Here is a 26,617-nt window from a genome sequence, read left to right as displayed (position 1 = left end):
TCATACTATGTACGCAATACGATAATGATGATAATATGCTTACTATACATAGCGTCGGGTCACACTGTTTTTCTTTGTGAAAAAAAAGTTATTCACTATAGTAAACGTTACCTGCAGAGTCGATGGGTCAGTGTCTTGCAAAGTTTATGGCAGAAGTAAGCCAATCGGATCATATCATTCACTCACCCTGTTATTATACTCTTACAAATGAGTGATATTATTATAGTATTTCTGCAAAGTTTGTCACGAATATCATTATTTTTATCAGTTATGTCTTGCATAAATTGTGCGTAGGGGTTGTGTGTGTATAATAGTGTTTATATTTATATTGTATTGTTAAGCTCGAGATTATTATTATTCTTTTTATCTTTTAGGTGTTTTTTTTTCTTTTATTTTGTTACTGTATAATATAACAACACTCGGTTCTTAAGTATATTTTTAATAATTACGGTCATTTTTATCTTTACGCAGAATACGACCCGTTCCATATCGAAACACTAGCTTCGTGCAACCACGCGCTGACTGTTTGTGAATCGTCGCCTGATTGCCGACGAATATTTGAAGACTTCAAGAACAATTGTAAAGTTACCAAAGACAATACATGCGAAACAAACAAACCGTAAGTCATTATTAAATCAATTTTCAAAAATATAATAATATAATACACGTATGTATGTATATATATATATATATATATATATATACGAGATGGTATTTTTTAAAATAGGTACATACATTCAATTATTAGGATAAATTTCTTTGGTTTTGTATTTCCTTTTCAGTTTTTTATTTTAAGCTTTAATTTAAAAAAAAAACAATTTACATTTTTAGTATCCTCAATGGATGTAAAAGTATCAAATACTTTTTTATTTATCAGCTCTTAAAGTTGAGTGCGCAAGTGAATAATATATTATAGCCATGACGCAATGTGTGAACCCCACGAAATGTATATTGCTCACTGTACTTTATATGCTCCCAACTGCTTATCAAAAACATTGAAGAACATTGAAATATGCTATTTATTAAAATTAACTAAGCTAATTTATTCAATAAGTATTTTCCTTATATTATGTAGAATAATGAAATTAAAATTATTGGTTTTTACTAAGCCTAAAATATTGCCATAATTGTATATAAGTATTATAGATAATTGAAATAAACATATTTAATAGTTTGAAAAGACACATTTGAATTTATCAATCTACGTATTGTGCCATATACTTACTTATATAACATAATAATATGATTTATTGTATTAAGTGTACCCGTGTTACCGGTAATGTACCTACATAAAATTTAAGAAATTTATAATAATATAATAAAATAACTAGAAATAGAAATGTTACTAAGTTAGTATATATATGTTAAACAAAGATTGGTTACAGACTTCAATTAAAGTATTGATTAAAAAAAAAAAAAAATACTAAAACTACATGCAACTTGAATTATTATTATGCACAGTTATTTTATAATATAATATTATAATACACTGTTTAAGTATTCAACATATTTTATATTTTGCTTTTGTTGCTAAGCTGGCCGTCACTTTTATTACAGTTTTCTGTATTTATAATTACAAATGTTCTATACAAATGCAATAAGTTACCGGAAAGATTTTGTTGGTGTAAAAAAAACAACATAAATAATATGTGTTATTCTGTTGGTACCTATACGCAATAGGTATTGAAAATTCAACTGAGTTATTGTAGGTATAGTAAATACCACGTATATTCACGGATAGTTGACTCAGAAAATAATTCCAAATTATAGCAATTATTATACATTTAAAAAGGTATAATTTTTCAGCTTTGTACAAATATACTTGTCGTACCTGTATAAAATATATTTTTTATTGTTTATTAAGAACAATACAATCTAATATCAATATATATTTAATGAGGTATACATTAGTTAGTATAAATGATAACACGAACTTTTATCGTGATTCTCTAGAGGGAAAACCCATCGAAACAAATTACCAATGTTTTTATAATATAACTTGCCTATGTAATATTTACGTAGAAAAATAATAATTATTATATTAGGTATATTAACCAATATTTTTAAAAATGGTGACTTAATTATATTGAAATATTTTTTAAATTTATTTTTATACACAGGGTGTAAAAGAAATAGCTAACAAATAGTATTAAGTAAATCTTAATTGTATATTATAATACTCGTATAATATATAATATAAATTAATATTTTAGTTATAGGTTCAATCAATCATAATATATATAATATACATCCTTTATGTATAAAATATTAATATTCTATGGTAGGTTAAAAAAAAAAACCTGATAAGCGTTAATACGTTAAGAATTATTTTACATAACTTCACTGTAATTTATTTCTATACAACATAATAAAATTAAACAAAAATTATAATATCAATTTGGGTTTTTTTCTCCACTTAGTTTCTTTTTAATGACATTCTTCTTGTTAATTTTGATGATCAGATTTATTTTCTTTTTTTTCTCGTAAATATAAAATATAACCAATACCAAAATAATATTTTATAATATATGTTAATAACTAATACGAATAACTTAGCTACTCTATTAAACAGTGACTACATAATTGCCTCCAAAATATAATATTTCACAGTTTAGTGGTTTGTTTATTGTAACAAATTAATTAGAAATGTTAACATGAGTGCAATATAATATGTAGTATAATCATTAATCATATGTGAGAAAATGGTTATAATACCACTAAATGCATATTATTATACATACATGAATTTCTAATATAATAAGTAATAGTATATTGATGGTTGCAAACTAAATCATGCCGACATACTATTATTTTAATAGAATATATAAAATATAAAAATCAAAACCATTTTCGCGATTCTATGCGAATGTATTTGACCCCGTTTTGAGGTTCTTTTTATGTACACTCTCTGAAGTGCGGATGTGATTGCTTTTGTAAATTGTAATAAAGTTTTTTGTTTTTTTGTTTAACATATAATATGTTGATAATATTATGAAAAATAATACAGTAAGTATTATGATTAAAATATATAGTACGAATTATAATAGTGTCTAACAGCATACTTTGGTTTGCAGTCGTCACGTCCATCGGTGTGTTATTGCAGTTGTACCTATATACAGGACAGTTCGAAATGTCTGTTATAAAACTACGAGGATTAGGTACATAATAATTAATACGATGAATGCCATTGTTGTCGTATACAATTTTAACGAACCAGCGCGTATATAATACACTATATATAACGTTTATACATTTCAATTTCAATATAAATAAGCACATAATATATCATAAAATTACTTGAAGCAATATTCAAAACATAATAATACAATAAAATGCACATTATATTATAAATATTATGATTATATACATTAGTACGTTTATTATTATGTATCTCACACTGCAACATTTACATATTGTTAATAATAATAATAATAATAATAGTATTGCTTAGAATGCCGTCTTAAATCTCGTGTAAAGTGCTTGGCAAGAGGTGTAAGGACCACAGGGAAACTTCGGGGTACATTTATTATGAGGGTTCTTTTTACGTAAAAATGTTATACTAAATGATAATAACCGTATGTGTGAACTACTTGTTTTGCATTATTAAAATATTTTAACAGTATGATAATAACAGTTATTATTTATTTATTATTATTTTGTTGTATGGTGGTGAGAGTTAGGGGGATAATGCAATAATGTAATAGATGTCGTCATACAATTTAAACTGGTTAAACAATAATTTTAAGGGACTATGCGCAAGAATGTACCAATTTGTAATAATCACATAATTATTAAATGTTTTTCCTGCAGGTTGGTGGAATTGTGTGAATTTTTTTTATTATTACAACTCATAAAAAACTACCAAATAAATATTTCTTTTAAATATTTTAAAACATATTGTATGAACGTGGCTAACAATAATTTTTAAGTTTGCCATCGCGTTAAATTGATGTGTACCAAACTAAAATCTAAAATTAATTTTAAATTCTGAGTAGAGTAAAAGAAGCTTTTATTGGTTTACTATATTGTTTGAAAAGTAAAATGGTACTTATTTACTTTTAGTTTCATTTAATTTCTAAGAAATTCCAAAAAAAAAATCGATTAGACAAAATTAACTTCAGTTCTTTTGCTGTAATTTAAAAAAAAATAATCGACGAGACAAGAAATGTTTATTTCAATATTTAATTGAGTTAATAATAACTCTTTTTAGTCCAGTGTCGAATTTTTTAAATTATAATAATTGTATTATTTTCAAAAGTTAATACATGATAAGTTTTGCAACTTAAATTAAAATAGTGCCTTTTTCAATACATTCAATATTAATAATTTACTACAAGTATATTTGAAAAAAATATCTCATGATCTTTATATGTAAAAATATTTAGGTAGTAATTTGAGCTCAGCTTAATAAAACATAAAACATTAATAGAAAATAAAAAATAAATTAAATATAAAACATTTTTCTAAGCGTAAATGGTTCATCTTATATTCTACAGTAGTGCAGTATAACCCGAACTAGGCAGTAAGAAATACCTGAAGTACCATTGACTTAACTTGTATTGTCAGTTAGAACAAAATAATCAAAATATACTCCTTTCTACTCTCAAAACTCAATATTCCTTTATCTTGTCATGAAGACTCCCTCAGGATACTTTACCAGTTTACCAGTGGAATATGTGAAAATATATTTTTTGTAAAGTAATTTAATACAAACTGTCTGGCTATATTATTATGTACCTAAAGGTTGGGTACGACTTCAAAATATATTATCTATATTACTATAGATGATATTTAATATCTTAAAATAATTACACAATAATAAAAGTGTACTAAATACGAAATCACAAAATTTTTAGAAAAATAAAAATTAAAAATGTTTATATATTTGATTATTTTAAGTCGTTTACTGTCAATATTGTGTTATTCCTGTTATTCGTTGTTTTGTAAATTATAAAATAATAAAAAAAAAACATTTTTTGTAATTTTAGAGTTATTGGCACATATTATTAAATCAAAAAAGAATAATAATATCTTGTATAAAGTTACACCCCCATTGTAGTATATATTATTTAGCGTTAATATTTTACTACATAAGGAAAAAACTATAATTGTTTCTACATGCCTATCAAACTGTCTAATCTTTTTGCTGTATAAATTATTTAAAAACATGAATATGTCATTGTTATTATGTTTTATACCTACATTGGTAATATTGTATTATTTTATGCGTAAATCGATCTAACTAAGCTTACTATAGAACAAGAAATCAATATTCTACGTCAGCGGGCTTTTGTTACAATTCTGGGATAAACGAAGTTTCATAGTGAGACAAAGCAAAGGTTAAAGAATTTATTGTACAGTAAATATTTATAATTAATAAGCGTCTTTCATCGTGTATATTTATGTCTATTTTATTATAAGATATTATAAAATATATAACTGAAAATAGAATGTATTTAGTAAGAACAATTTTTAATCTACACAATCAAAAGCAGTGTGAATTATCCGAAGAATATAAATGTAGAACTGTAATAAATAAATTGACACCTAATTGTAGTTTAGGAGATTAATCGCATCGACCTAAAATGCTTAGTAAAGATTTATCAACGGTTAAACAGATTTATAGTAATGCACTAAATTCGAACTTGATTAGTAACTAAACAATAAACATACATAATGAATAAATCATAATGAAATCTAATCTAGTCAATTATGACGAAAATGTTTTACTCGCCAAAGTAAAAATAAATCATCCACAAATTCAAATCTTAAGGGAAATGGTGTACTATAGGAATATAAATCATTTCAAAAATATATTTTTTCAATAAATTATTTAACAAATAATAATGTAGTTGTAATCATTTTTTAAAGTTTAAATAGTTATTTATATAACTGCAAAAGGTAGGCTCCGATGTTCATATATTATCGAAGCATCGTACTATATATATTTATTAACTGCGGCTGCGTGATTAATTAAGCATATTATCATGATAATATATAAGTATCGAGATAAAGAATACCTATTTGTCCCGATGAATGCTAGAAGCACAGATATACGATGTATTTTGCCGAAGTGTCAAATTTGGGGGTGCTTTATCTCTCTTATTAGCTTCCTACCTCATCCTGGCTACGGCGCTGATCTTTTTCATTAGAAATATAGTCAAGCTCATAAATAATACAGCACACAGTATCGTGTAAACAAACGTACGGGAACAAAGTAAACGTAATAATATTATGTTTAAAAACGTTTGTATTTAAAAGGAATATTATATCGAACAGCAGTAAAAGACTTAAAAGATTACCACGCTTGGGACGCGTCTGGAATTTCTTCAGCAAAGCAGTTCGGTCAAACGCGAAATATTCGTCCGACGTAAGCGTCATCCGTACATAATATACATATTATTAAAAAGATTTGATAACATTGCGCGTGTGTGAAAACGATTTTTTACACGCGAGCTCGTGCGGACTACGCTCATCGTATGTTTTCTCGTCGCCGCGACGATCAGAACCCGACGAAGGCGTTGATCAACACCGTTTTGGAGAAGATGACGACCCACGCCGAGGCCTTAGTGATCAGGACGAACGCGTTGTACGCGGGCCAGTAGACGGCGAACAGGATGACGACGTTCAGCGCGAACAGGAACAGGGCTTGGCAGCACAGCTTGGCCGTGTCGCGCGCCTTGCAAGCGGACCGCAGCGGTCGGCTCGCCCGGCCGAAGACGAACTGCGCCGACCGGTAGGCGATGACCATGGCGCTGAGCATGATCATGGCCACGGCGGTCGCGGCCTGCTTGCCCTTGAACACCATGTACAGGAGCACGTCGGCGGCCGATAACGCGTTGCCGGCGCCCGCGCCCTTGCCGCTGCCGCACGATTGGTTGGCCGCCAGCCAATCGTCGAACTCGTTGTACGGCGACGGCGGATCGTTGACGTGCGCGATCCAGTGGCACGCGTCGCGGGCCTTGATCAGGTACCTCCGGTACGCTCTCGTGCAAGTGGTCATCCTGAATGTGCCTGTAGTGGTTTTGTTTCGGTCACTGTGCCGTTTCGGAGGTGAGGAGGCGATCGCGGAGAACTGTCGGTTTTAAAAAACGCGAAATTATTTTGCTGCTTCGTCGAGTCGGAATGACACGACGATAATGTTCGAGATTCATCGATCGTCTTGGCAATCGCCGCCGGTTGCCCGTCAACGAGTCGTCTTATAAAACAAAAAAAAAAAAAACAAACAGCCGTTTGACCAACGAAATTAAATAACCTACCCGTCGCGCGATGTAGAACACCGCGATTTATCTCGATACGAAAAGTGTGCACAAACTCACACGCGAAGATCGACCCTGCAGGTGCGTGTCAAATCATACTCCACACCGTTTCTTGGAAGCTGAACGCCACTAAGTCTTATTACCGTTCGTTTATAGCGGCCAGCTATTGTTTTTTTTAACGTTATTTTTTAGACATTTTGAGATTATATCTACCAAAACTCAAAATAGTTATGAACACGATAATCCATACGATTATAAACCATTATAAGAGCAGTATTTTGTAGGTAGTTATTTGATTAGTTGTAGATTAGGTTTGAAAGTTCAGACACTTTTGATTTTAGAGTTGTGAAAAGCAGTTGTTTTATGTAATCTGTGACCATAATATCAATAATTTACTGATTTTTACTTATAGACTGATTTTGAATTTTACCAAATATTTTTTTATATAATATCTTCATATTATACGGTTATGACTTACGATGATTGTATACTGTTGACAGTAATATGCTACCACCTCTAAGTCTATAAATAATTGCAATTCAGCCAGATATTACCTACTCTCTCAACCACCCTAAATATATTCAAACAATTTTATGGAAAACCATACCTTCAGAAAATATTGACTACTCTTTCAATAGTTATTTTAAAGAATATAACAAGAACTAATAAATTTGTTGTTAAAAAATAAACCATATTTTTGTCATAATGACGACTTATCATTTTCCATATGATTATTCCACAAAAATTTCACTAATATTTAACAAGAAATATTTATGGAAAAAAAATGTAGATTTTATTTTTAAAGGAAATATTTTTAAGAATGTCGATAAAATTATTGTTCTCTTAATTAATTAACAGTGGTAATATCTCGTCTCACCTGTCCTAAATATATTTACTGTTCCTAATGGTATATTAATTTAATATGTATATTGTATACATTAGAAATTTAAACTAAATATTTTAATTTATAATTACAGGTTGTTAAAAGGATTTATTTGCATTAATTAAAACTTATGTCATACTTTACTACGAAAACTTGTCATGAGATAGATAGACTTTTTTTGTAATAGTATTTCTATTGGAGACTAATTAACATCTAAAATGTAGTCCTTCTATAACTAAGTTAAAGTACACGGCATAGGAATACGCACCGGCTATATAGTTAATGGTACAAATTATTAGTTTATATATATATTTCAATGCACCAATGGAGTTGTATCATTATATATTATAAACAAATTACTCATTGATGGACTTAATTTATTCGTTATTGACTTTAAAAAATTACAATAAAACATTAGTTTTATTAAAATGAAATTATTTGTTTGCTTTTGTTCCAAAGTTTTATACAATGCTCTATTCAAAAATAGATATCTATATACATATATATATATATATATATATATATATAATAAACTATAAGATGTATTAAAAATATTCAATTAAATTTTTCAGGAAATTCAATAGTGCGGTTTTTTTTTCTTTTTAAATAATCATATTATATTGTAGTGCTATGCATTGAATACCCACTCAGAAATTTCCATTGTATAAACTTTATGGACAGGGAGTTTTAAGGTTTTTTATTTTACATAAACCTACACACAATATACATTTTCGGCCAAAGGTTTCCCCTCAAGTGTAACATAACCTTCAGATATTTAATTTGGCTAAACACAAAAAACGAAACACAATCCATGCATTTTATCCTGTTTATTACATAATTTAGTTGAAAACTCTCAGAGATCGTGCCGTGTACATTATTTGAGATGTCTAAATGTTCATCAGACCATGCACCGTATTTATCATATTATTTTTACGTAGCAGTTTTTCTTATTTTATTGCGTTTTCACTCAAGACAACGTCTGGGAAATTAGGGTTTTTTATTCATAATTTTATTTAAATATTCGAGTGAGTGCAATAGTGCATAGAATTAATATAAAAAAAAAAAGGTGGTGTAAGGAAGTGGGTATCACTTTGCTGTACGGCAGATGACAAGTGGGTGCCTGCGATGGACATGTTAAATATGAATTTATTGAATTGATGAATGATTGTATACCAAAAACAATTTTGAGCAAAGACGGTCAGAATATACAAAATATAAAAGTATTTTTTATATTAAAATTTTAAATACATAATAATTTATTAATTTTTGAAATTTTTGAGAATTTTCTTCACATTCTATCCTTAAACGCTTTAAACAAATGTTGAGACCATATTTTCGATTTGTTTTCAACTGATATACGATAAATTTATGAGTAATTTTGTGCTCAATTTTCAAACTTTTACCAAGTAAAAACCAATTTATTAATATTTATGTATGTAAAAAAAAACCTAATAATAATTGAAAATTACAAATATCTATAAATAGCCAAAACAGCACAAGTAGATAAGTATGTTGAAAATATTATCATGTATATAAAATTAGCTATAGGTAGTTGATGCTTATTTTTTATGTTTCACGGTGGGATTTACTTAGTTACAAGTTACAGGACTTGAAATATGTGGAAAAATACATAATCTTAAGCAGGTGTGGTTCAATTTATATGAAATTTTACTCCGTAAATATTATACATTATTTTTATGTTTTTAAAAATAATTATTTTACATATTTTTCGTTTTAACTGATATCGGAAAAACTCATGTAAAAAATTATACTTCACAATAATATTATTAAATTATTAACTATTAAAAATTATGAATTATTAAGTTATTGAAATAACCTAATCTATATTTTCATATTTTAATCATTTATTGTTAGTGGAAATTGGATTTATTATCTTATTACATGTACTCTTTTGGTAGCTTTTCATGTAAACCTTTTTTTTTTTTTACAAATAATTATAATATATATCTTATTGATAACCCTAGTACCAACAATGGTGATGATTAAAGAGACCGCTTTGTGTGTTATTAGTTTCACTAATACACTTTTTGTAGTTTTTTTTTTAAACGTAAATTAATAATCATTTTTGAAAAATGTGTTCAACTGTGCATTTACATTTTCTTCTAGAATAGAAGTTTTAAATGGGTTGGTCGTATACTTGTATGCAATAAAATCGTTTCTACAAGCAAATATGATCACTATCGTAGGGTTAAGTCGTAGGGTAAAGTCGTAAATGAACTTTAGTGTAAGAACCGCACTGTTGCGTGATCCGTGTATTATCGATTTTTCACTCACACGCACATAATGTCGAGGCCGTAAAATGTATATAGTTTAAAAAAATTATTGAACTGTTTTAAATGTTTATTCCGATAACTGTGTGGGATTGTTTGTTGGTTGTTCAACAATGATTGTGAAAATGGTTATAAAATTTCAATATAGTTGTACACTCGTATGGCACTATGACAGTAAAAGACAACTTATTAAACAATTTTTTTTTATCGTTCCATATTATTATATTTTACATATTTTTGTTTTAAATATGACGTTTCTTGTTCATTAATATTTATATATATATATCGTGCAGCAATTTAAATAGAATGAAATAAAAATGATCTACAATTTTTTTTTTTTTTACTCATTAGGAAAAATCTAAAACGTTTTTGACATTTTTTTCCTGGTAAATAATTAACGTAATTCATTATTATCCTCTGTCAGAAAAAATAGTATTTTAACTCTATGCATTTTTAAGTAAATTATTCTCCAAAAATTGAAAATTAATACAAGGATTAAAAAATATATATTTTTTAAATGTTTGTTACTATAATTTTTGTAGAATCATAATAATATAAATTTAACATTCAATGTAATAATGTAGGATGTAAGTACTTTAAAAATGGCTTGCATTTAATTGTTATGTCATAATTTCTTATTATATTCTTGTTCTTGGAATTATTTTTTATAATCTGTTGTTGCTTGATCCGAGTAAATTATTAAAAAATTAGAAAGTCGCTTAGCGAAAATACGATGCAATTAAAAATAAAAACAATAGAAAAATATACATAATGTAATACTTTACACATTTAATATGAATCGTACCATATAGTTGCTACTCAGAATTCGCTATACTATATTATTTGTTATTATGACATAATACGTCTGTTTATCAATAAACTTTAAAAATTAAAAATCTTATACTTTTAATAATTGAAAAAGCCGTAATATTAAACTCATTTATATTTATTATTTGTAAATTTGATAATTTAACATTTGTAATTATAAATTGTATTCTATATGTTGTACATATTTACGCCTCTTACTGTGATAGAATTTTTTATGAGAGTTATAAAGATTTAGTCGCCAGATTTAGGTACTATAAACATAGTGCAAAAACAAACTTGAATAGTGTATCATACAATTTATAAAAATACAAAAATTTCAAAGCGCAATTTATGTAGTTACATTATTCTGAATTTATATAGGTACAATGAAGCGAATTGGAGACTTGATGAAATGTCGAGATTATAAAGTCAGTTGGTCAATGATTTGTATTACAGATGTTATTATACTTGGGTTTTATAAACAGAATATTTAAAATGTTGTGTTAAAATACATTTATTTATAATATTTATATATATTTAAATAAAATGGTATATAGTAGTATAGTACGCGTTACTAACCTATTAGCCCTAAAAAATTAAAATAACCTAATTATTATTATTATCATTTTTTTTTTTTTTGAAAAAAATGGTTTTATAGTTAAGCTGTCAAATACGTCATTTTTTTGCACCCGGAACTCAAATTTCGATTTTAAACCTATGTTGATTTTTTTTTCATGAACTATTCGTAATAATTTTTTATTATAATTTTGGCACGTGGTCGTATGGAGATTATTTTTTTCAGCCATTTAGCCAGCAAATCAACAAATCAATCATTTCTAACTGTTCTACGATTTCTCCCGTAGTCGGTAGAAACGGAAATTACCAAATCCTCTGACAGATGCTACAGATAACGGTAGACTGACATTTGAAACGTGCCAGTAATTATTATTGATAGACTCGAGTGTATATATCGATAGTCGTATATACGGCAGAAAGTTCCTAATTCTTCACCGGTATATGTATAGCCGACCTACTCTAAGGGACCGTATTATCCGTATATATTGCAATTGTGGAATATAGTTTGATTCCGGTCAGACTGCTCGTTCCGTTACACCGGAGCAAATCATTACAGATCAGAGTCGACAGTTTGAAAGTTCTCCCTCCGGAACGCTTACTAATAATCGAAACCCAGAACGTTTTTACGCCAATTTTATATAAGTATAGAACGAAGTTTCGTCGAAAAAGAAATACTCGATAATATTTTTTTTCGTTTTTGGACATTATATCGATATATTTTATATCATAATTTAATTATTTGCTAAATAAATCGTTTTTTATTGCGTATACTATTTTAAGTCATTCCAACATTTCTGAAACTAATTATAGCTCTTAATATTTCTTATCGTTATTTTTCTTAAAATTCACTTTTTTGTATAACAACATAAATGTGTACACAATATTATTGATAAAAACCAAATGTTTTTAGTACATTATTTGGACGAGTTTACTATGTACTTAAAATTGGCTAAAATTTATGTGGATACCTAATATACTTTTATTATTTTCCCCCATTTCAGAGACTAACTAAGAAGTTTAAATGCTGATGATTTTAACTAATATGGTAAAAATATTTCTGGCATATAATTTATATATTATTTTTCTTGGTTAAAATGTATTAGTTTTGATATATATGTTTAATTTAAATTTCTGCAAATAAAACGGCTGTATAAAATATGATTTTTTTCGGTTTTATTTATAATTCTTTTTTATAAATATTATACACATATCTTTTATATAATCAATTATATTTTTCTTATTTTTCCTGTTTGATCTTCTTTCAATTATTTTAATAAAATAGACTTTTTGGTATATATGTATGTATTTAAAACTATATCTAAATGTAAATTACCTATATATTATATATCATACATTTATTATTTCTAATAAATTCTTATTTTGTGTCCACTTTTATATAAATTGTATTACAATAATTATAAGAAATATAATTGGTTAGCGATGAGAAAAGCATTAAATATTGTGAACTTTTTAGTTTCTTACGTTATTATGTATGTGCCTAACAGCTGTAGGTCATCAAGTGCATAGTTCGTTTATCATAATATAAATTTCATATTTTATTGCCAATCAGATTTAATTTCATGTGACTATACAGCCTAAGAAGATGTAAAACTCTCGTTGGATAATTGTGCGTTGTTATCTTAAATATTAAAGCAAGTTTTTTTATTATAAAACAAAAGTAAGAATGGTATTGGTGTTTGTACATTGTTTGAGAATATTTAAAACTATTATTTAGCTTACATATAATCATTAATATTTTAATAATGTTAGTATATAATAATATATACCATTATATATATATATATCAATGAAAACAAAAGTAGGATACCACTTATAAAATAATATATTTATTTATTACTCAATATTACAGTTTTACAAAATATAAAATTAGGTTATGTAATTATATAAACCTAAGTAAGTTATACATTGACTAAGTTTGCGAGCAAATAAACGTATATTAAATATAATATTCTTGAATTAAAAGTAGATAGCTCAAGTTTTTACTATCTGTAAAAATTGATGCTAAATTCTTTAAACTTTGCAAGCAATAACCAGTAGGTGCCGACATCAAAATATGTAAATACAACTAATATGCATAGCAAAAATGTAAATTTTAAGAACGTAATCGTGTTTAAATTAAATTACTAGTGCTTAACTATATTATTTTATTAAACCCTACACGGATTTAAGCATGACTGCATGATTGATTATTATTGAAACAATACGTGTTCAACATCATGTAATATCATAGGTATAGTGTTTGTATTTTATAATCGGTTATTAAAATTTTAAAATTAAAACATAAACTAATATGATAATTCAGATTTCATATGTGGTCGTGTCTATTTTTTTTTATTTGCTCATTTATAATATAATTTTCCGAACTCTAAAATGGTGGAAAAAAGTGTACATACCTAGTTTAAACGTCTTGATTTTTATTTTGTCTAGAACAAATTTCTTTCTTTGTTTTTGAGTGATATTGGAAAACTGGCTACGCTAAAATCTGAATCTTAAGCCGTTGGAAACCGGTGGATTAATATAATTTCCTTTACTTATCTAATACTTGTTCATAGTATATATATATCACTTTACAATAATTGTATAAAAATTAATATCTCAAAGTCTCCAGGCAAGTGGTTGGTTCTAATGGTTAGAACTCTAGATTTGTACTACACATCATCTAAATAAATAAAATGAGACATCGCTTATATAAACTGGTAGAATATGATAATGATATTTTTAGATCCAAACTTTTAGAACTGTTGTAGTATTAGATAATCATCTTTAGGTTTAAACACTTTTCATAGTCATATATCTGGAGAAGTATCTTGTTTTCAAATTCACAGTTTACAGTCCACAATTTTTAAATATATTTTATTAAACGATATATGTTAGCGTTTTATAAAAATCCACAAAAATTTTCATATTTATTCTAAATAATTGAAAATAAATACGATTTATTTTTTAAACGTACCCTTAACGTACTTCATTCTTTATGGTTAGGTCTTGCTAATTTTGAATTAAAATAAACAGTGAACATATAATACGTTTGTAAAATAAATTACGATAAAAAAATAAAAAGGTTATTGATGGAGTGTTGTAACGATTGAATATAACGTCATTGAGTATTTCTGAATATATTTTTCGCACCAATAATTCTGTCAAAAAATAGAATAATGGATTTGTATGAGCTTTGAACATATACTTAATTTATAATACTAATATAACATGAAAAGGAAGAAAGTTGTATACAATTCATTGATCGTGACAATCGATGACTGGAAATCAGATGGTTATTTAATATAATGAATGCATGCTTGCACCAATATAAAATACAACAAATTAATAACACAGTTGATATTTAATTTAAATGTATTAAAGTTCTTAAATAGTAAAACACGTTATTTTAAACTTTGACATTTAAGTATAAATAGCTGAGGTACCTACAGATAAATTATACTTTTTTATTTTTTCGTATTTTGATATATTTTGAAATGTTGACAAATATTACCTTCATAGTTTCATATTTTGAATAGTTAGTTTTAATTATTAAAAAAAAAAAAAAAAAAAAAATGTAATCAATAAATACATGACAATTATTTTCTTCGAAATCATTAGTTCAGTAAAATGTACAACGACTCTATTACAGTGTTTTATTACAAATATATAAGGATTCCGGTGAGTTAACGCTCTAATATAGTTATATATTAATTTCTGTGAAAATCCCTGTGACGTACTCATCGATGTCTATAATATGGTCTGTTCGAACTTCAAAGTTGTACAATAGAATTACAGTAGTATTATAAAACTGTCACTGAGTACGAGACTAGCGGAGTGATGACCCTGATGTGTATGCCGTTACAGTAATAATTTCAATCGATATAATGTGATACATTCAAGACCACAATGTTTAGCCGCGATAAATCGGTTCGTACATTATACTGAAAAAACGAATAGGAACGAAAATAAAACTATAGCTATATATTTTTATCAGATAATATTGAATTCAAATAGTGTTATTCCATCAAAGAAATATTATTATCATCATCATCAAGTAATCAATTTTATCACGAGAAAATAATGGTTTTATTATATTTTTAATCGTGCGCAAAGTAAAATTTGCCATTTTAAAAATAACTTTTTATGTCATACCTATTAAATTATAACAAATATTAAATATATTCAAAAACAATAGTTTAAAGGATAGGAAGTATTGTATTAAAAATGTTTGGATTTTATAATCTAAAATAAATTAAGTATTTTAGTTGCAACAGATGCAATAAAAACTCGATTTTGTTAACATTTTTTTAATGATTATATATTTTTTAAATGTAATTTAGTAATATTATGCATCAACGAACAACATAATTGTAATATGATTTTTACATTGTTAAAAAATACTTTAAACTCTCAGCTCACGGAATTATTTTACATTATTTTATAAAAGTGTATATTTATTTTCTCAGAATTTAGATAATAGATAATAATAAAATACAATTTATAATGATATCAACGTTGCACGAAAAATATCATCACTTAATAAGTGATGAATAGTGTACCTAACTGATTTCATTATCTTCAAAGTGTATTTGCTAAGTATCTTGGAAAATATTTTTATACCGGTAATATACGCAATTTTTTAAACCGATATGATTCTTAATAGTGGGTTATAAATAGCTACAAATCGAAAAATGTTTGACAAATCGTTTGAAAACTTTTTATTACACGTAGGTGTCTACGTAAACAATATGTTTGTTGTTGATTTATCTCCGTGACGTCCGGTCAATGTAAATGTGTACAAATATAATATTATCTAATGAAGACGTATAAATTTAACGGTTTTAAAATTCCGCACTTACGATCAAACGGTGACAAGACACGTGCACGATAACTGAATGGTTGCACATATGTAATATTAAATTGGACAAACCTGTCGAGTATCACCTATAAATATGATAAAAAAATATTTTTTTAAATATAATAATATAAATAGGTAAACTATACTATAATAACGATTAAAATGTAACCAGTTGTTCATTTTTCTAATGACAAATTTCTTCGGGTTCTTGATTATTTATTATATTTTGATCATGCGCATTATGCAGGTATAATATTATGCTTATATACTTCATATTTATTTTCTTTAATTTTTTCATTCATACGTTTTGGTATAAATCGACTGCAAGGTTCAGTGTATGTTGTCGTATTAAAACACACAAGTTCACGTACATTTCAATGCGATTTACATAACTAATTCGTGTTCTTTATTCCGTTTTTAGCTACATTAGTTCTTTATGATGTTTTAATAGTTGTAAAACATTACAGCGGCTATCAATAATTGACCAATAGATTTTGAGTTATTAATTAATGTCGTTATTGATTCAGACATATTTGGACAATGCTCATGCTCTTTATAGTCTCGTGGATTTCACAAGTCGCGTAGATATAAATAATTAGACAATCTAGTCACACGTGATTTGCGCATTTCGTTTTGTACCTGTGATATTGGGTACTCGCGTAATACACACGATCTTACTTATTTTATAATATTTGCAAGTGCACACTTTACATTTATAGTTCTTATTTCATAACACGCAGTAAAACTTATTCCTGAAAATGTTTATATCATATGTGTAAAATACTTTGCTGTTTTTATTATTATTCTTTTTTTATTATCGTTATACTTTGATATACAACTAAAATATCAGATAAAATAGCTCGGATCGGAATTTTGATGTTATTACGCTGCGGCAAACAAATTCCACAATTCTCAGTTCAAGAGTTATTATTAGTTGGCATTGTTAGTACATAAACAGAGATAGGGAAATATGCATTAAAATTTGGTCTTCCATAATGCTACTAAAGTATTCCTTTGAAATAACTATTTCTTATATTTAAAATCACCTTAATATACGTTATAAACATTATTAATTTTGGATCAATAATAATACAATTTAAAATAAAATAAAATTATGATTCATTGTTAATTAATTTTAATTAAAACTGTGGGACCATTTTAAAAATTGACAATTAAAATACCATGTTTTATAAATTATAAAAACTCATAATTTTTTAGTAACAAACATTTTTGAATAATTAAAAGATAAATACTTTTTATTTATATATACATGGAATTATGTTTTTTATTTTATTAAAGTAAAAGGAACTTAATAATGTATAAGGGATACGATTAAAACGCTTCAATTTACTATCCGTAATTGAATTACAAGTAATTTGTATGGTATATAGTTTTATTTAGTACTGATATGATTAGTACTGATTAACTATTATAATTCGAATAAAACATTATTATTTATGTCTTGGCGGTATTATAAAATAATATAGTTAGAACTGATCCGATTCATAATTAAAGACAAAATAATGTATACAACCGTTTTTATTTGCTTTGAGATTTTAAAATTCATGATAGATAACTTATCGTTTTCTATAAATATTGAAGTAGGTTTAAATTATAGTCCAACGTATATAGGTATTAATACCGTTTTTAAGTCTGAAATCCAATTTTGTTTTTCTTCACTTGAAATGCCCCGGTGTCTACCGTTATTACTATGATTTCTTAGTGTAATGTGCTGTGTAAGATATTAAGTATAAATTACTTATATACAGGTCACATCTAGAACCGTCCACCTAGATGGATTCATTTTATTTTTATTTTTATGAGTTGATATAATTCTAAAATTATATCAACTGTATCACCGAGCTAATGGAAAATCTTTTTTTATATTTTTTATAGCAGTAATATCAAGACGAAATATAAATGTATAAACTTTTTTTATATAACTTAAAGTTAACTTTTCTAAATGTTTTACGAAATACTACTTGGATATTTAACGAGATTTCTACAGGTAAAAATGGGGGAAAAGATTGTTTAAAGAATTAAATTTAAAAAGAACTTGGTGGATATTATACAAAATAATATTGTATATAGATAGATTCTTAGATAGATAGATTTCTAAGGCTATGTACGTCAACTACGTAATTTATGCAAGTCATTACTCATTACTATTTTGTGTATATAAATAATTACTATATAATATAAAAAAAAATTATTATACAATTTGAGTGTAATCTTTGTTGGTCGGACTATTTTAGTGGAATATTGTGTGTGTATACCATTATATCATAGACAAAATATACCTGTATATACCTATATACCTCCATCAACCCTATTTGCAATTAATAAATAAAATGTCTTGATTGAATAAATTTAATTTAATGTATTACATTTTATGTTTTTTCTTTGTAAAATACAAAATAAAATATTGTCATGCTCAAATTGATCGAGAGTTAAAATTGTTGTATCACTAAAGTATAATAATCCTTAATAGTATAATACGTACATACTATTAAAGTAATCAAAAATATATTACAATTAACTCGAATACCAGTTACTAGAATACTGTGGTATATTTTTATTTAAATCAAAAATCATGTACACAAATAATAAACATCTATACACGCATTTTATTTCACATTATAAAATCAATGGAATTATTTTTATATTACCTACAGATGTTGTACTATTGTTGTTACGTCGACGTCGAGTAATTAAATAACGAGTGCTCCGACATCGTATTGTAAACACATATACAGGTTTACACCTTTAACTGATGGTAATAATTAACCAGTAATTGCGTTTGTACACCGAAGTTGTTTGCGCTAGTTTGCGCGGTGGATGAGGGTTGTTTCGAGTGCAGCATATTAGATTACATGTTATATTGAATTTCTATTTCGATGTCGTCATTATATTATAATTTTTTTTTATTATTATTATTTTTCAGGGAAGAATGTCACAGAGATTGGCTACGCCTGAGAAAGACGCCGCTGTTCGGGTGCATATGTCCACAGAATCAAGTCAAAAAACGTTGCGATCGCATTTTTGCGATGATAAACGAGAACCCATGTATCAGTGAGTATTGTGATTTTTTTGGTTTTTAGATTGTTTTTAGTACTTAAGTTATTATTCAGAGAACTGAACTTCAACGTTGTCTAGGACTGAATATTACACTATACGCGTTAAAATCTACCAACAGATTAATTCACAGACTTTGTACGTGATCCATCGATACTATACCGGATAACTGTTAAAATAAAATTAACTCACTTTGGAACACTCCACAGTTAGGTCACTTGAGTAGTATTGGTGGTGGTGGTGGGGTAGTCTGGGAGAGGTATTAGCATTCCTTCAACGTCACAAACTCGGTATTATATATATAATATTATCAATATATATATCATCATTTTGCGTGTTAGCCAGTCTTGTTATGCGTTTACTGTAGAAATATTTTTGATAAGCAAAGTATTTTTAAAAGTGATTTAAAATAAAATGATTTGCTCAACTATTTATTATTCAGTTTGACAAAGTAAAAACAAGATTATAATATATTATACAGCAAGCTCTGACATTTAATGCGCTGCAAAAATAAATAACACAACTTTGCAAACTAAATGCGCGCTTGTTCATTCCATACTTTGTTTTTATTTTGACATGTTTGATGAAGATATTCATTATAAACAATATGCAGTATTAGTTTACATTTAATTAATCAAATGTATGTTACTATAATATTTCTTAAACTAAAATTATACAACTAGATGACATGTACGGTCACCAAATAAGAACATTTCATCGAAATGAAATAAGTTTTGCCCTCAAGAGTGATAATAACCATAAGTGGAAACGCCACTCGAGGGCTTGGTTTCTCAAACTCTAACTCTAAACTATAATATTGTTTATGAACTTTTAATTTAAAATGTATTGTAATTAAAAAGTTTAATTTTTTTTTTATTTAACACAGTTCACCTATTATGTATAGTAGATGTAAATATAACAGTAAATTCGTTTTACATAATACTAACAGAAACCGTTTCCATCAGTTTTGGGATTATAATTGAATTTAATAAAAGTACCGCCTATGCCCTATGCCTATATACTACATTATGAGTTTACAAACAGATTTTCAGGACAAACAAACACAATATAGTATATTTATACAGCTTAAAAATATTTTCGAAAACTTATTTTTTTTTTTAATTGTTGTAGTTGTAGAGGTTGTATTGGCACGCATAAGGTTTGAGTTAAGTATTTTATTTTTCATCTTGTCGATAAATTACATTACACACAAAAAAAATCACTACTAAATCCTATTAAATATCTAATCCACTGCATACGGTAGATACCAAAAGTATAATATAAAGAAACTATAATAACCGTCTGACAAGTCAGTACGTACGAAAGCTTCTTCTTTTGTACAGCAGCTTTTCATCGATTATTTAATCACCGGAAAACCAACCCTGCACTCCGAATTCAATGTCCCGACATCCAATATATATATATATATATATATGTAACAACGGACTAGAAGGAGAACACTGTGGTACAAAGCGATTTTCAATAAAGGCCGTCCACGGGATTGGCCAGTAAAAATAATTGCGATTGTGCAGGCTCACTTCAAGAAATTTACGATCCAAAAGGCCATTACCTCAGTGTACGTACATGCACCCGTCGACGGGACGAAGTTTGTTTTTTTTTATTAATGCCATCCTTTATGTACGGTTACATTATTGTTATTAAGACAACAAGAATAATGTTTTAGCGTTTCTAATGGAATTGGTAACAGGTCAAGTCATCAGTTGTTAGAATTGAACATTTTATTAACAACCAAACCATTAATGAGCGAAACAAATCTAAACTGAACGTATCGTATCGGACGGAAAAAAATCCAATAAACTTAAGAACGTAAATAAACATTCACGTGGACAATTTAAACCAATTTAGATTTTTTCATCGCGAACCATAGGCAATATATATAATGATACTATGAAATACAAGACGTTTTCAATTATTTATTTATTTCTAATATTCAAACTATTTCACATTATCTTTATTATTAGTGCCAGTTGGTATTTTAAGATAAAAAAAATAAAAATAAAATAAAGTAAAATTTTTATTATATTTATGATAGTGTTTAGTGTCTATGATCAAATAACAAATAAATTATCTTGTGTATATAATATATATAATATATATATATATTAATCAATTATAGATTTAAAATACGATTAAATGATAATTTATCTTTTCCACAGTTAAATAATCTAAAAAGAGTTCTGTACATTTTATAATAATATAATATACTCGTATGAGTATGATCAAAATATACTATAGTGACAGAAATAAAATTCAGAATGTATTTTAAACTTTGAACCAAGGATAAAAGTTACTGCGGTGCTATTTTTTAAAACTTTAAAATTTACCTTGCCAGAGTATATAAAGTAAAAAAAAAAAGTTAATATAGGTACAATATAATTTAAAATTTGTTATTAATGTTTATTTTTTATATTCATTTATTTATTTATATATTTTAATGTTAAAAATACTCAATAAAATAAAATACAGATAAACGCTAAAATTGTATAAAGTCATTTTAAAAATAGCATGGTCCAAATAAAATAGGTATGTGGCTCACCAGTATCCATCCCTTCTTTAGAGGATCTGTTTTGTGCACAGCAAACTTATTGTGCTCCGATAATATTTAACAACTAAACTAATCGTGATGACATTTATATGACTATATAGTATATAATATAATATACTAATTGCGTCCGATGTCGATGTTGATATACGTAATTTAATAATTCTCTATGAATATTAGTTTGATAGCTTATTAAAGAAATCGTTTATATTGACTTCTGTTTTGAATTATTTCTTAATTATTGATCTATTATTTGACTTAATGTATGATATTAATTTATGTTTTTTTCTCAACGTACCCATCGCTGTGTTTAATGTTGTAATAATTTTTGAAAACAGAAAAACAGATGATAAATAGTTAACGACACACAATAGAAACACATACTAACCAATACATTAAATGTATTTCATACGTTTTTATTTCACAAGTTTCAAAGTATTATTCATTAGACAATAATCGTTATACTCATATCGATATAGAAATTCATGTAGGTATACTGATATCAGATAATCGGTACTCAATTTAATAATATAGTCGTATAGAAAAACCTGGAAACAATACGTATGCAGTCGTTTTGAGCAAATTTAACGTCGAACGCATTTGCACGTTATATTATAATATTACAGTTTTAAATAATATAATATAGCATAACGCCAGTCGTTGTAATGTTAAATGATACGCAAAAGATTATATATTTTATTTATATACCTATCTATTAACTTGAAAACCTAATGACGACTGATTAAATTAAGCTGCACGATCTCTTCATAATATCTATAATGTGTGGTGTTTCTGGAAATATTTACGATTCAGGTGATTAAATTTGGGATATTAATTTCGAATTATATGTGTTTCGAATCACTACGCTATAATGTTGCGTAGTACTAATTTTCTGAAGTAGTTTTCAACAATTTCTCTAACACTGGGACTTGATTTTGAACTGCACTGCAGGAAAATAATGGTACATTTACCGAACTTTCTCATACACGGGGAAAAACATACTTAAGAATATTAAACTATAGTTGTTATTGACAAAATTAAATTAATGTATTTTTAAATTATGTGGATACGGAAATAAGACTTAATACAAAACATAGATCAGTTATTATTATTTAAAAAACAATAGAAATGATTACAATATTATGAGCAACAAACCAAAAAAAAAAAAAAAAGTCAAAGTCAGTATTAACAAGATTACTATTATTAATAGATTATTAATCGGAAAATAAAGCATTATATATGATTTTCAATGACATATTATATTATGTAGGTTTGTATATCTTATAAACGGAAGGAAAATAAATACCGAGTTAACCAATCATTCTTTGACCATTATTAGTAATAATTTCTTTATGAAATTTTAAGTTCCCGGGAAGTTGGTAAAGATTTTAAAAAATACCAAATGCGCTTAGGATTTTTTTAGGTGTCCGTATTTGATAAACATATTGAGAATTCATTTATATTTTAATATTTGAATACAGCATACTAATGTGTAAAACAATTTAGAATATGAAGGCCTTTAAATAGTCGAAATGGGAATTTGAATATTTAAATAGAGCACGGGCAATATTTTTTAAATACACGTAATATTATAATCCGAGTTGCTTATATGAGCACCGTGTATTTCACACGGATAAGATGTGAGATATTTTATGTTTACTATTCAAATGACCAATGAATACAATACCATGCATTTTTAAGGACGATTTATATTTTATTAAACGTGTCTGCAGCATTATTTAGACGAATGATTATAAACATTTATTTTTCATTATTTTATGTTATGTTATATTATTATTATTATTATTACTGTTAATTTTGTTTTTATTAATATTATACAGTTTTATTTTACTAGAGAAAAATTAAAATCTGTAATTTTTAACCATTTTTTGAGGATCTTTACGGTTATTCGTAATTGATTAGGAGTTATAAATTGCTTCTAAAAATATATTGTTGTCGTCCAAGATTTTATAACATCTAGTTTATGAAGCACTATATTGATTGTCATAAGAAATAAGATTACTGAGTGGCAAGATCCTTGAGGGACGCCATGTTATTCTATAGATTCTTCCATTAACTGGTCGTTTGCTTTGATTTTGATGGAATGATTTTTTATGAATTTATTATAATGTTGAGTACATTTCCTTTAGATAATTTAATTTAATTAGTTGTTTTCACTGGGAGTTATATGTCTTAAACATAAGACTAAGTTATTATTATAATTTAAATAATTTATTTACGTTAAATTGTTATTATATATTTATAATTTAAAATCTTTTAAAAACAATATAAGTCATGAATATTATGCGTTCTATTTTTAGATTTTATTTATTTTTTTTTTTTTATTCATTTTGTTTGAAAAACGAATCACTTTATATAATTATTAAAAATCATAACTCATAAGTTTACTTTATTTATTTACCAAAAAATATTGACTGGTTATAGTCAGTTCTGATGATCGTTAACACTTTTGACAATATTTTTTAAAATAAATAATAATCTCGAAAGTTAAAAATTATTTTGTAGTTAAAAAATTCATAAAAATTTCTTTTTATATCAAAGATTTAAAAATATTTTAAAAAATTCCTCATTAGTTTTTCTACGTATAACAAAAAATAAATATTTACTGGAAAGTCGCATTCATTTTTTATGACCTTTTGAAGTTAATATTTTTACGACATTGGTTATTCATCGTGTAATAACTATTTCTTCTCAGACGATTTTTGATATTTGGCTGTTGTTCAAAAACGAATAACCGCATAATATTATACTTGGAATTTTTACTAAACATGGATATATTTTCACTTTTTTTGATCTAAAATGAGCATTTAAAATTTTCAATTTATTTATTATTTATTTTATAGATGCCAATAAAAATATTATTTGCTGGGTTAAAAATATAATATAAGCTATTAAAATATATGCCCAAATACACTGTTTTAATATCAGTTAAATATAAAGCACATGTTAACATTTTTTTTCGTGTGCATTTTAAGTTAAGATACTTACAAAATTTGTAAAAATTATGAAAATTACAAACTACATGTGGTTTTTTTAAAACATGTTTAATGTATACAATTTGTATGGTTAAAATATGACTCATAAAGTAGTTCATAGTGTAACTAATAAATCTAAATAAAATAAAAACACAATTTGTTTTTTATAGATATTTTAAGTTAAAACTTGAACGATATACATATTTTAATGATGAATAACGATGCTAATAATTTTGTTTATTATTCAAAACATTATTCATTTGAACATAACGTTTTATATTTGCTATACATTTTTCTATAAGCAATGACATTTTCAAAATAATGGGTAGATTAATTTTTAGCCATTATCAATTTTTCCTATGAACTTATTAGTTTATTCATATAGCTTAGTATATATTTTTAGTAAAGTATTATTAATTTAATTGTTAATTACCATAGTATTATATTGCGTTATAAAATATATTATTATTATAAAAATGCAATATTAATAATATAATAAATGCAATGTTATCAGAAGAAATGAAATCAACCTACCGTTATAATGACCTACTCGACACATAATTTAAAGCAAATATTACCTATGCTTTTTTTATTATTGTTGCTATAAAATTTGTATTTATGTTATATTTTGTATTTTATAACAGTAACTAATACTCATTACAAATATAACATTTTTTTATTATTTATTTTGATAACGGTAAGTTATTTTAAACAGTTATGATATTATGATAGTTGACAGTATGATGTTTCATAAAGTTGACCCTACCCCCAACAAGCGTTTTACTGATCGATTAAAAATGGATATTCATGATTTTCAAATCAATATTTTTTTTTTTTGTGAATTTTCAAATTTCAGCCATTTCCCCTGTCACTTCGAGACCTGTACAATTTACAATGTCGGCATAGTTTTCGAATCAATATAGATCAATATCGGGGGGGGGAGGGTTGGCAACTTCACGGGCATTAAAATCACGGTATACGCATAAAATGGAACTATAAAATACCATGAATGTTATTTGTGATGAGTTTAGATTTTAGATATAAACGTGTACGCCTTCTAACCGTATAACGTATTAATTATATATAACTAAATGTTACATAGGTTTTCGTTACAGTTTTTCTTTAAAACCGTCATTGTATGTGTATACATTTCTACGTCCATAAATCAATGTGCTAGAACTACCGGCGGATCGAGAATCGTTCATAATAAATTAGTAGGTACATATTTTAATGTTGTGTCGACTCCATTCAACCACACTGCCGTATAATAATAATAGTAATAATATACATCCGGTGACTTAACCTTTGA

At 26.4% G+C, this 26,617-nt stretch overlaps 1 protein-coding gene across 3 annotated transcripts in view; it reads left to right on the top strand.

Moving 5' to 3' along the window:
- The window catches only part of LOC114124529 (GDNF family receptor alpha-1), a 187,612-nt gene that overhangs the window by 104,111 nt on the left and 56,884 nt on the right, over nt 1-26,617 (top strand). For all 3 annotated transcript variants that reach the window (XM_050205159.1, XM_050205158.1, XM_050205160.1), the window contains exons 4-5: nt 472-619; nt 19,619-19,746. In XM_050205159.1, the coding sequence (XP_050061116.1) occupies nt 472-619; nt 19,619-19,746 (276 nt within the window). The remainder of the gene's footprint in view (nt 1-471; nt 620-19,618; nt 19,747-26,617) is intronic.

Source organism: Aphis gossypii, chromosome X (assembly GCF_020184175.1).
Source record: "Aphis gossypii isolate Hap1 chromosome X, ASM2018417v2, whole genome shotgun sequence".
In the NCBI taxonomy this organism is placed as follows: domain Eukaryota; kingdom Metazoa; phylum Arthropoda; class Insecta; order Hemiptera; family Aphididae; genus Aphis; species Aphis gossypii.
The sequence above is the reverse complement of the archived record's forward strand: the minus strand, read 5'-3'. Positions and strand labels throughout refer to the sequence as shown.